Source organism: Echinops telfairi, unplaced genomic scaffold, assembly GCF_000313985.2.
Source record: "Echinops telfairi isolate 266 unplaced genomic scaffold, ASM31398v2 ScPeMD7_7407;HRSCAF=8445, whole genome shotgun sequence".
In the NCBI taxonomy this organism is placed as follows: domain Eukaryota; kingdom Metazoa; phylum Chordata; class Mammalia; order Afrosoricida; family Tenrecidae; genus Echinops; species Echinops telfairi.
Window position 1 is genome coordinate 8,209,396 of NW_022111307.1, and position 11,790 is coordinate 8,221,185.

At 58.2% G+C, this 11,790-nt stretch overlaps 1 protein-coding gene across 1 annotated transcript in view; it reads right to left on the reverse strand.

The window, feature by feature from the left end:
* VWA5B2 (von Willebrand factor A domain containing 5B2) overlaps positions 1-11,383 on the reverse strand; it is a 12,264-nt gene extending 881 nt beyond the window's left edge. The window contains exons 1-16 of the mRNA XM_045296413.1: positions 9,375-11,383; positions 9,017-9,174; positions 8,369-8,500; positions 8,013-8,137; positions 7,546-7,704; positions 6,357-6,467; positions 6,068-6,276; positions 5,863-5,974; positions 5,150-5,335; positions 4,043-4,214; positions 3,644-3,960; positions 2,817-3,006; positions 2,365-2,718; positions 529-666; positions 362-427; positions 54-283 (exon numbers count right to left, since the gene is read on the reverse strand). Coding sequence (XP_045152348.1) covers positions 54-283; positions 362-427; positions 529-666; positions 2,365-2,718; positions 2,817-3,006; positions 3,644-3,960; positions 4,043-4,214; positions 5,150-5,335; positions 5,863-5,974; positions 6,068-6,276; positions 6,357-6,467; positions 7,546-7,704; positions 8,013-8,137; positions 8,369-8,500; positions 9,017-9,174; positions 9,375-9,826 — 3,111 coding nt within the window. The 5' untranslated portion in view covers positions 9,827-11,383. The remainder of the gene's footprint in view (positions 1-53; positions 284-361; positions 428-528; positions 667-2,364; positions 2,719-2,816; positions 3,007-3,643; positions 3,961-4,042; positions 4,215-5,149; positions 5,336-5,862; positions 5,975-6,067; positions 6,277-6,356; positions 6,468-7,545; positions 7,705-8,012; positions 8,138-8,368; positions 8,501-9,016; positions 9,175-9,374) is intronic.
* Between the last annotated feature and the right edge of the window lie 407 nt (positions 11,384-11,790).

An 11,790-nucleotide genomic window follows, 5' to 3' on the forward strand; every position in this document is an offset into this window, starting at 1 on the left:
GAGACGGCGCCCGCCGGGCCGGCCACGCCGCCCTCCACCTCCCAAGTCCTCACCAGCGGCAGGTAGTCGTGGTCAGGGCCGGCGTCCCCCGCCTGGCCCGGCTCGGGGCTGGTCAGTCTGCAGCCGGCGGCACCCCGCGCCCTCCGCCGGCCCAGGCCGATCCTGGAGGGGGACTGCGGGTGGGGAGCACCAGCAGGCAGGGCTCCAGGCGCCCCCCCCTCAGACCCGGGGTCGTCATTCTGGTTCCGGTGGCCGGCGCCGGCCCAGGAGCCACCCTGGAGCCCTGCAAAGGGCCAGTCAGTGCTCGCGGGAGGCCGCGCCCCAGCCGTCCTTCCCCCCTCCCGGGGCAGGGCCTTGTTACCTGGGCGAGGGCCCGCATCTGGGGAGCCCTGAGAAGCAGGAGGGGTGGCTGAGAGCGGGGCCAGCTCTGCTGGGACACAGGAGACAAGGGTCAGGTTGGCCCCAGATGGTGGCCGGCCAGTGAGGCATGGGGCCCACATCCGAGTGGCCACCAGGGGTGGCACCTACCTGAGCTGCACACCTGCAGGGCTCCAGACAGGACTTCTCGGGTAGTCGCATCCACCGCGACTGGGCAGGTGAAGCGGGAGGGTACACAGCTGACCTTGCTTGTCTGAAGGGCTCGGAGCCAGGACTTCCGCGCAGGACCTGGGGAACCGACGGGCCACCTGCTGACCACAGCAGGAGCCCCGCCTCTCATAGGTCTGTGTAGAAAAGCCCAGGCACAACCACACACACCCCCACACCCCAATCTATGGGTTTTGGTCCTTGTTTTTCCTAGAAAAAGATTTGTTTTTCACGATTACTATACTTATATCTCGTGGGAGACTGAGGACCGGCAAGAGAGTGTTTCGGACAAATTGAGAAACCTAGGAGTCCAGGATTCTGGGTGGAGGGAGACCTTCACATTGGTGAGTTGGAGAAGGGTCCCAGTCACATTCTCCTAATTAAAGCTCCTCCCCACAGTATCCTCCCTTCTAGTGCTACCTGAGTGTCACCTTTTACAAGCTCATGGCTAGTTACTATCTGGCCAGCAGCTTTACCTAGAGGAGCAGACCTGGTGCTACAGTTCTCCCTGCTCAGGGGACAGTCCCCCACGCTTACTCGGCCCCAGCACTGGTGTCGGGTTACTCCCCAGTGAGCTCAGGGACCACTAGGGTTAAGATAATGCCCACCTTGTTAGGTAGGTAGGTGTCTGCAGTTGGGGGGCTTGCATGCCCCAAGACATATAAGTTGGTGAAAGAATCCATTCTGTCTCTCCCACTCGGATCTGGTTTCTGATGCCATGGCAGAGGTGAGCACCCCAAAACTTTTGTCTGCCTCTTAATGTCTTCCCTTCAATTACACCACCGTCCCGTAGGCCCCATCTGGATATGGCTGGCTCCCACGATACCTCCTTCTAACAAGAAAGATACGGTTTTACAGTTATGCTGCTTCATCAGAATTGTTATTTTTAAAACTTAGGATTGTGAAGTGGGTCTCCCTTAGCCATCTTTGAGCAGCGTTGACTGCTTTCTCCTCTGGCCCAGAACCAACTCAGGCTCCATAACTTTTGACATGAAGTGGTCAAGCTGAGAGCCCCCAACCCACAGGAGCCTTCCTCAGCCCCTGTGCCCCAGAAACCCAATCATCTGGACCCTGCTCAGAGAAAGCATGGGTGGCAGTGGCTTCTCTGCCCCCTCATTTCAGCACTGACCAATAGAATGCCCTGCAATGATGGAAATGGTTGTTTGCTGTCCCATATAGTAGCAACTAGTCGCCTGTGAAACTCCAGGCGGTGTGGTGGATTCAGCATTGGGCTGCTAACCACAAGGTTGGCTGTTCAAACAAACCTAGCCACTGCTCCTTGGGAGGAAGATGTGCCTGTCTGTTCCATGAAGATAGAAAGTCTGTCCCATGAAGATACTCTCAGAAAGACTGCCCCGTCTCAGAAATCCAAAGAAGTAGTTCCACTCTGCGTTTTCAGGCCATGAGAAGTGAACCTGCCTTGGCAGGGGTTGGAGTGTGGGTTTGCTTTTTTGAGTCCCGTGTCCCTCGAGCAATTGTAATGTGGCTCGTGCAGTGGAAGAACTGGATTTTTAACTCTTCCGTTTTAATAGTCTTCCTAAACCACAGGTCTGTTTGTATGCCACTCGGATACCGTGAATCATTACAAGATCACCTTCCCTTCTGTCTTGGCTGCTAGGAGGCTTGCAAATTTGGGGCCCCACACTTAGCCTGGGCCCATAACCTCATTGAGTGCATCTTTCTAACTTCCCTTTCATCTTGCCAAGGCAGGTGAGCCACCTCAAGCCCCTCCTGGGCATGGTGAGGGGTAGAGCAGAATGGAGCACACTAGCAGCTCACCCCGCTCTGCGTGGGTCTCAGCCCCTCCTCGGAGAGCCAGCTGCTCATTGTCCTGGATGACAGAGGCCGCCGTCAGCCGGTGGAGGGCTTGGTCCCAAGCAGTTTCTCTTTCAGAGGATGAAGGAGGCTGTGATCCGTCCCTAGGCCCCCAGAGTGGCTCCAGCCCTACATCCACCTCCCAGCACATGGGCTGTTCGCCACACAGCCCCCGGATCACCACATGGCAGCGCGGAGCCGGTGAGGATAAGGGCACCGCTGGAGGGGCGGCCTCCCCGCTGGGGGACAAAGCCGTGAACAAGAAAGGGGGCTCCATCAGCATATCCCAGTCCATGGGGGCTGGAGAGAGGAGGTTTCCTGCAGAGAGAGGATAGCAAGGGTGTGGGCAGTGAGGTGCCCTGGACCCTACCTTTCCAAAGCCATCTGGGTGGCAGGCAGCTCAGCTCCTGGCTTACCAGAATCGTCCAGGCCCTGTCCCAGCTGCTGTCCTGGCTCAGGGCCTGGCCCATCTGATGCCGAAGCCAGAGTGGAGTGCTGGTGGTGGACAAGGGCTGCATTGGTCCAGCCTGGGGGGGACGAGAGGCTTCGGCCAGCCAGAACTGCTCGGCGCTGATAGCCCAGAACGTCAGAACTCAAAGCTCCAGCCTGCAGACAGAAGTTGGGAGCACCAGTCAAGGCAGGTAGCCCGCTGGCTATCAGATGCATACAAGCCTGTCCACATGCCCTTTAATGTGAACCCCCAGATGGCTGCACACCAGCCCTAGCCAGAAAACCAAGCTCTTTCCTTCCGTATGCAGCGACCTGTGGTCCCTGGTCGCCTCCCAGCACCATCTCAGTCCACTTCCTGTCTCATCGGGGAGCCTGTGACTTGTCCCTAGGTTTTTGGTCACGTCTTCTCCCTCTTAGTCAGGCTAACTCTTACCATCTCTGCCAGACATGGCTCTGGCTCCTCTTTTCCCAAGAAGCCTTTCCTATCCTCATGAGCAGGGCTAATCTCACTGCCCCAGCCCCCATAATCGCCTGTCCTGTGCTGTCACCTGAGGTGGGGGTGGCACAGGAGAGCTACTCATCTGTTGCTCTGGACAAATTTGACGGTGGTCACTGCGTCTGGCACATACTGTGCGCCTTCGAATGGACTGACTCAGCGCTTCGAGAGGACAGAGTCGAACTGACCCATTGGGTTTCCTAAGCTGCCATCCTGACAGAAGCAGATGGCCAGCGTGCCGCTGGTAGGCCCAAACCGCTGACCTTTGAGTTAGCAGCCAGGCTTGCTGCCTCTCACCTTGAATGAAACTGTTGCTGGGGGGGCAGGCAGTGGGCAGGAGCGGGTTCCTGAAGGTTCTACCCAGGCCAGGCTGCGGCAGCCCTGCTGAGAAGGGGGATTTGGGGGTGCACTTCCCTCAGGGGAGCCTGGGCCCTGGGAGCCGGGGGACTCGCTGCTTCCGGTAGAGCCCAGGCCTGGCTCAGGGCTGGCCGAGCAGTGGGTGAGCACATACTGCTCCCGGATGTAGGAGGACTGGAAGATGCGGCGCCAGATGGCTGTGTTGGAGGATGGGTTGGGCCCAGGGTCAGTGGCTGGGTCGGTCAGAGCATCGGCACCTGCTGGGAGGCAGGAGAATGGGCCTCAGCCCTGCTGGCCACCACCTGCAACAGCACAGCCCTCACCCCCGCAGACACTCACTCTGCTCCGAGTCCCCCACAGCCCACGCGCTGGACAGCTCTGCTGACACAGTGCCTGTTCCCTGTGGTTCCGTTGTGCCAGTGAGCTCAGTGCCAGGGCTGGTGGCAGATGGCTCCTCCTCTGGGGATGGGAACACGGAGCCACCCAAGCTCTGCCAGCCAGGCTCTTGGCCCTAGGGAAAGACCAGTCATTGAAGGAAATGATTGCAGGCCTACATTAATACCTCACTGCCATCGCAACCCTGCAGGACAGGGTAGAGCTTTCCCGGGGCATGGGTTTCCGGGACTGTAACTTTTTATGGGAGTAGAAAGCCCGGCCTTTCTCCCGAGGAGTAGTTCATGGTTTTGAACTGCTGGCTTTGTGGTTTGCAGTTTAATATGTAACTAACCCCACTGGGGCTCTTCCAAGTATACACTATTGCTTCCCAAACTGGGCTGAAAATGGTTCCCAGAAAGAGGTAACAAAAGTCACAAACCGGAAATAAAAGACCAGAACCAAGGGAGCCGAGGGCACCCATGCTAACCCTGAAGGCTAACAGAACCGCCCTGGCTCAGCTCCAAGTTGGGCTGCGGGGCTTCCTCCCAGGCAGGCTGCTCTACTGCTCTGGTGATCAAAAAGGAGGAGAAACAGGACTTTCCGTGATGGACTGATGGACGTAGCTAAGTTCCCCCTGCATGTCCAGTACAATAGCACCACAACCCCATGGGGGATCACACAGGGGAGGAAGCATGCCCAGAGGGCTGGTGGGAGCGCCTCAAGATGACAGAGCCGCTCAGGGAACAAGGCGGGCTTCCAGGTTGCATTAGGGCCAGTTGCAGGAAAGATGTTGGACGGTGCTTTCTGCAGGGCACCGCATGGAGTAAACGGCGAATGTGGGAGCCATTTCCTGTGACCATGTGTTGCAGTCATTTTGGGTAAAAAAAAATGCCAACGGTCTCACTTTCCAGGACAACTCCGTGGAAGACCATGTGAGGGGTGTGGGCCGCAGTCACCTGGAGGGCCCAGCCTAATCTCTGGGGAGTGGCCAGGGGAGCTTGCCAGAGAGGCACCCGGGGCTTCGGCCATTTCCCATCCGAGGCCAAACGCCCACCCCCAGCCCAGGCCTACCCCGGGCAGGTGGGGTCGGAAGCCATCCACCCTGAAAAGGGAGCAGTAGCCGAGCAGCCGGTCGCCCGGGTAGAGGGCCGGGATCTCCCGGGGCGTCAGCAGCGCTTCCACAGCATCGGGCACAAACCAGTCCACAGAGATGTCACTCAAAGCGGGTTCTAGTGCTTTCCGCAGAGCCTGCACCAGCTGGGGACAGACACGGGAGAGAGCAGTGTCACACAGCTGGACAGGGTGGGGAGGCCCCCTCTCCCTCCCTGCCACTGCTTGCCCAGCCCCAGGGCCGGTGGGAAGCAAGGGCAGGCTGGAGTCAGGAGCAGGGAGACTTTGCTTGGTCTTCTGGCTGAACTTTGCCATGCGGGGAGGCAGTACTTTCAGGGATGTGGCTCAGTTTGGAGTGGAAACCGACAGAGAGTGTATCTCTGAAGACAGCCACAGGATTAGTAATCAACCTGGGGGCAGGGAAGGATTGGGGGTTGTCGGTGGGGAGTGAACAGCCTCCAGCACAAGGAGGAAGAAAATGTTCCAAAGCTGATTGTAGCGATGATTGCGCACGCACGCTTAACAGGACTGAACAGTCTGAGTGTATGCTATGTGACTAGTCTGGGGAGGGGAGGAAGTAGAGTGGGTGTGAGCAGAAGACCCCGCAGCCTGGGTTCTCTGCATAGGTAGGAGAACTTCTGGGAGGTAGGAACAGGGCCCCAGCTCACACTCACCAAAGGCTGCAGTCTCTCCCCAGGGCTCAGGAAGTAAGCCTGGCCTCGGCTAAGTGCAGACAGACCCTGGAGCAGCTGGTGGCAGGGGGCCCCCAGGCCAAAAGAGAAGCACCTGTCAGGGTGGGGTGGGGGGAGGCAGCTGGGAGCTTTAGAAGTCCCTCGGATGGAGGTCAGTCCTAGATACCCAGCTCTCCCCACCCCATACCTGGCCACCCCCCTGTGCCAGCGCATGAGCTCCAGGGCCTGGTGGGTAGTGGCAGCCTCAGGGCAGGCCCCCGTGAGCAGGAACAGCTGTCTGGGGTAGGCCCTGTGCTGGGGCTGCCCCATCGCCCAGTCCAGTGCGGCCAGCACATCTGGGGGGCCGCTCACAGCCTGCAGGCCTGCGATATCCTCACAGATGAGCTGTGCCGTGTCCTGCAATGAGAAGCCCCAGGCCAGGCCGTGCTGGGCAGCTACCTCTCCTTTAGGCCCCCAAATCCTTTCTCCCAACTCACGTCACTGCAAGGTCGGCTCTCTGGGAAGAGGGGCCTCACAGACATGCCGAACGTGGCCAGATTGATGAGTGTCCGGGGAGGCAGGGACTTCACAGCCAGCACAATGGCATCCTGGAGAGGGCAGGTGAAGAGGGCAGTGAGAGGCGGGCCCATGGGCACTGCCCCCCAGGAAGACGGAGAGAGCCTGGGCGGCAGATCGCATAGTTTCACATGAGCAGTAGGTGCCCTGTGAGGCAGTCTAGGGCAGACCCTGGGTCTCCATGCATAAGGCTGCAGGTGTGTGTGGGAAAGACCACACAAGAGCCAGCCTAGGTGGAAGACTGGTGCGGGACAGCTGAGACTTGGGGCAAAGGTAGGGGCCTGGGGGAATCTGGGAAGACTCGGGTGGGAGGTGCGGGAGGGGTTCAGGGTGTGAGTCTCTGAGTGCTGCGGGAGAGCCTGTGTATGTGACTGTACATACGTGAGAATCTGGATGGGTATGGGACTGAATATGTGACCTACATGAAGGAGGGTTTTACGATTACAAGGATCTACATATAACCTCCTCCTTGAGGGATGGACAACAGAAAAGTGGGTGAAGGGAGACATCGGACAGTGTAAGATATGACAATAATAATGATCTATAAATCATCAAGGGTTCATGAGGGAAGAGAGAGCGGGGAGGGAGGGGGGAAAATGAGCTGATATCAAGGGCTCAAGTAGAAAGCAAATGTTTTGAGAATGATGATGGTAACAAATGTACAAATGCGCTTGACACAATGGATGTATGTATGGATTGTGATAAGAATTGTACTAGCCCCCCATAAAATGATTTTAAAAAATAACTACATTAATCACAATGAGTACCAGGAAGAAGAAACTCTTCTAAGGTTGATTGTGGTACTAATTGTACAACTCCTCTGGAAATGATTGAACTACCGAATTGTATGATATGTGAAGTGTCAATAAAACTGTTAAAAAATAAGCAAATAAAAAAAGAGAGAAAGAGGGTTTTAGTACCTGGGAGACACAGCCGGCATGTGCATGAGAGAGAAGCAGTAGGAGAGTCTTGGGGGTTGGGGCTCTAAGGAACACGCCGCCCCCCGCCCCCCACCAGTCCAGGAAGCCTGTGTCTGTTTTGGGAAGTGAGGTATCAAGCTTGGTGAGGCAGTGCCCCCCAGCCCCAGGCCTGCCTCTCGAGGCCCCATGCCTTGTGGGCGGCACTGCTGCCATCCAACAGGAAGAACAGCTCCCTCGTGGCTGTGCCCAGGTGTCCGGGCGCGGCGGCGCTCAGGTCCGGGCAGAAGCTCAGCATGAGCACAGGGTTCAGCAGGATGTCCTTGTGGAAGCGCCGCTGCAGGAACCACATCTGCAAAGGGGAGCCCCGTGTCGGTGCAGTTCCAGCAGGACCAGCTCTGGGGTCTTTTCCCATCTACCCACGGGGTGGGGGGGGGGGGGACACAGGAGGTAGGGGTGACACCATCTTTTTGTAAGTTGGTTAAAAGCAGAGGCAGACGAGGTGGCTGTCCTCTGGTTATGTCAGGCCCAGTCCTCATCCATGAAGACACCCCCCGGGAGGCCTGTGTGGGCCCTCCTATGACAATACTCATCCGCTCCCTCAAGTGGAGTGCCAGTCAGCAGTGAGGCTGGCCCGGCCAGAGCACGGTGTGGGCATACCTGCCGGTTCCCCTCACTGTCCCTTCGCTGTAGCCTCTGGAAGTCCCGGCGGGCCCTCACCCGGGCCTCATACTCTGCGGAGCTCAGGCTGCCCGCTTCCAGCATCAGGTGCGGCTGGTGGGGTTCTGATGGGGGTGGGGTGGGGAGTGGGCACAGCTCCATCAGGAAAGTCCTGTCTCTGGATCCCAGCTGCCTAATCCCACTGTCCAGAGAAGACCCCTCAGGTCTAGCGCCCCTGCACACCCGACCCTCCCTCACAGAGGATTCGGTCCTCTTTGGGGCCCAGCCCCCTGCCCAGCTGACCGTCAAGGGTTCAGACCTGATCCACTGTTCGCCCGCCAGCCGCAGTCCCTTACCGCTGGGGTGGAGCAGGATCTCCAGGGCCCGGTCACAGCGGTGGCTCTCCGCCAGAGTGACACAGACCGTGGCTGCAGAGCTGGCGTGAGGGAGGGCGTCTGCCCGCAGGGCATGAGAAGGACTCTCCAGGCCTGGGGGACACACAGGCCAGGAGAGGTGATGGTCACCCCCACCCCAAACCAGTACTAAGAGCACAAACTTCATCTCTCCTACGACAGCCCAAGAGCAGTGCCTGGAGCCTGGTCTATGGGATCCGGTGGACAAGGGACTTGTCTGCTTCCCTGGGCTGGGAGGATGCCCAACTCTGTCCCTGGCAGGTCAAAAGGCTGATTTGGCATCCTCCCCCAGCCCACCCCCACTTTTGTGGAAGGAGCCTCCACCTTGACCCTGGGACTGGACTTGTTATATAAGCTCCTCTCTCCCCTTGGGAGGAGACACCCAGGACGGATGGGAGTGGGCAGGGGGTGTTGTGCAGGGGCAGGCGGGCCCCACTGTCAGACCAGAGTCCTCCAGGATTAGGTTCTTTTTTCTCCCCCTCCTACTCCTAAGCCTTGTACTGTGGTCAGTGTGGTCAGCACTCCTAAGTCAGTGGTGCTGGGGAGGGTGGAGCACCTGTACGGATGCCCGGCCAGGCCAGACCCACTTACCTGCCAGCAGGCACGGCCCAGTCACCAGCATTTCAAAGGAGAAGGTGTATGGGGCTGGGCAGCGGGCAGGGCCAGAGAACACGTCCTGAGGGGCAGCCGGCTCCTCCCAAGCCAGCCCTTCCTCATGAGGGCTGCCAGCCCCGAAGCAGCTGGTGGGACTGGAGGGGAGCACGAGAAGGTTCCTGAGCCACCACAGCCCTGCCCCCTGCCCTCTGGCTGGCTGGCTTCACCCCTTCTCCAGGTTGCTCACACACCTCACCACCACCCCCACCCCACCCCCGGCACCCTGCCAGAGCCCCCTCACTCGCACTAGACCCAGAGAAGCCGAGGGAGAGATGAGAATCACCATAGGCCCAACCTGTCGTCACAGAGCCCCGGAGACCTGGGGGGCCCTGGCAGGCCTGGTGGGGCCAGTGGGGTGAGCACAGAGGGCAGGGCCACTCGCAACACCCCGTCAGGCCTTGAGGGTAGCTCCCGGCTGCTGCGCAGGGTCACTGTCATGGTGCTGGCTGCAGCAATGAGGCCTGTGGGCAGTACCAGAGTGGACTGGGCCTGGGCCAGATCCAAGACCAGATGACCTAAGAGAGGGAGAAAGGGGGTCAGAGCGGAGGTGGGGGAAGCAGGAGCAGGTGGGCACTGACTCAGAGGAGCCTGGGAAAGGGGAACTGCACAGCAGGGGGGCGGGCCCACTGGGCACCCGGCTTGGTGAGATGGGATGGAGGTATGGGATGAATGAGGCGGAACAGAGACGTCACTGCCAATGGGGGGTGGGGGGTGAGGAACAGAAGGGATCATGACAGCTGACCACATCACCCCAAGCCAGGGCCCATACCATCGGCCCCTTGGTTCCTATCTGCCCCTGACCCATTCAGTCCTTGGGCAACACCTTCCTGAAGGACCCTCCCTGGTGATAGGCATTTCCCCCTGGCCTGGGACTGACTCTGCTCTTAAAGTCACCTCCTTCTTCATGCCCACCAGCTGTGGCCCCATAGTTTTTGACCCAGGAGGCCTGTCAGGGCAGAAAGTTGGAAGCAGAACTGAGAGGTGCACATCTTTACTTCTGCCGTAGGGTGACCTGGGGACAGTGGGCGTTGTGGAGGCCACCACGACTGTGAGGAGGAGCAAGGCCACCTGGGTACAACCGCCCACAGCATCTGGTACCAGCCCACCTTCCTGGCTTCATTCCACGCAGCACCGGTTCATTCTCTTAAGAAGCACTTGCTGAACAAACGAAGGGTGGCTAGAGGTGGGAGCGACTGAGAGGAAAGCAGGGAGGTGAAGCAGGAAGAACGAACGGGATTTCGTTACTGGAAATCTGGATTTCCCAGTTACTGGAAAACTGGATTTCCCAGTTACTGGAGGGGTTTGGCGACAGACTGATTCCGTGAAGCAAACACAGGGGCAGGGTTTTAGTCTCCGGGACTTCAAATTGTATCCTTTGGTAACTCTCTTGGTCTGAGCACCCCTCCATTCCCTCGTGCATAAAATGGGAATTCTAACGTACCTCACAGGTTTGGGTGAGAAGTAAATGAGAGTGCGTATGCTGGGCAGCCAGCATGCAGCAAAACACCTGACGGCTGTTGCTAACATGTTCATCACCTAGCTAAGGGAGGACTTGCGTTCCGTAGCCTCCAGGCTGTAAACGAGGTGACACAAATGACTAGCTTTATAAACGAAAACACTTTCAAAATGTGAGCTTTTTATTTGAACCTGATCATGGTAGCAATTGGTCTGATGTTTAGACTAGGTACTCATAATGTCATTTTGCCGTCTAAAAGAAGCCCTGGGAACACATCATGTAAGCACTTGACTGCTACCCGAAAGGTCGGCGGTGTGGACCCCATTCCACACACACCCCCTACACACACACACACACACACACTGGCCCACCCCATTCTTCCAATAGAGAAAGCTGTGGTAGTTTGCCAAAGACTTAGCATCTTCAGAACTTTGCTCTACCCTACGGAGTGGCTGTTGGTACTGAGAATCAACTCCAACGCAGCCGATTGGGCTTTGGTCTCATTGCTGTGTCATCAATTGACAATCTTTGTTTAAACCACTGTCCCCGCCGCCTGGCATGCCTTTCCCTGCCTGTTCATCTAGCCAAATCCTCTCTTGCTTTTTTATCAGAGGCTGGTTCCATCTCCCTTCTGGACCATCCCTGGAGGTCCAGTTCACACTGGCCCATAAACACTTGCTCGGTTGATGCCCACTCTCAGCACTACTGGGTTCCGGGCCGGCCGGCCCTCTTCCAAGCTGGATGTAAAGCCCTGTGTGCAGGAGTCAAATGGTTGGCTGCAGGAGGGCGGGCCCCAGCCACTGACTCCCTGGCAATGATAGTCGCAGCAAAGTGCTGTCATGAGGGCGCGCAAAGGCTCAGCAAGCGAAGGGGCAGCGCGGCTAGTGGAGGAGTCCTGGCGGAGGTGGGGTGGGGTGAGGTGGGGTGGGGTGGGAAGGAGTAGGGGGCTTCCCCAGGAGAGGGAGTGGGGAATCCTAAGCACAGTAGATAGTAATGGAAAACAGTAAGGCAGAAAGGTTGGACAAAACTGGTCGGAGGGGGGCACTAGTGCTGTGACACCTGGTCTAGTGGCTGGGGCAGTAGTGAGGGTCTGCCAGGTAGTTCTGCCCACAGGGGTTGGCCCATTTACACCGGGGACCAGGGAAAGGACTGTGGGGCGGGGGTGGGTGGGCTGGGTAGGCACTCTCTTGGCACACTAGGGTGGGGCATCGGGGTGGTGGTGGTGGTGGTGCATGGTTTGTGCCCGCCTCTCTGG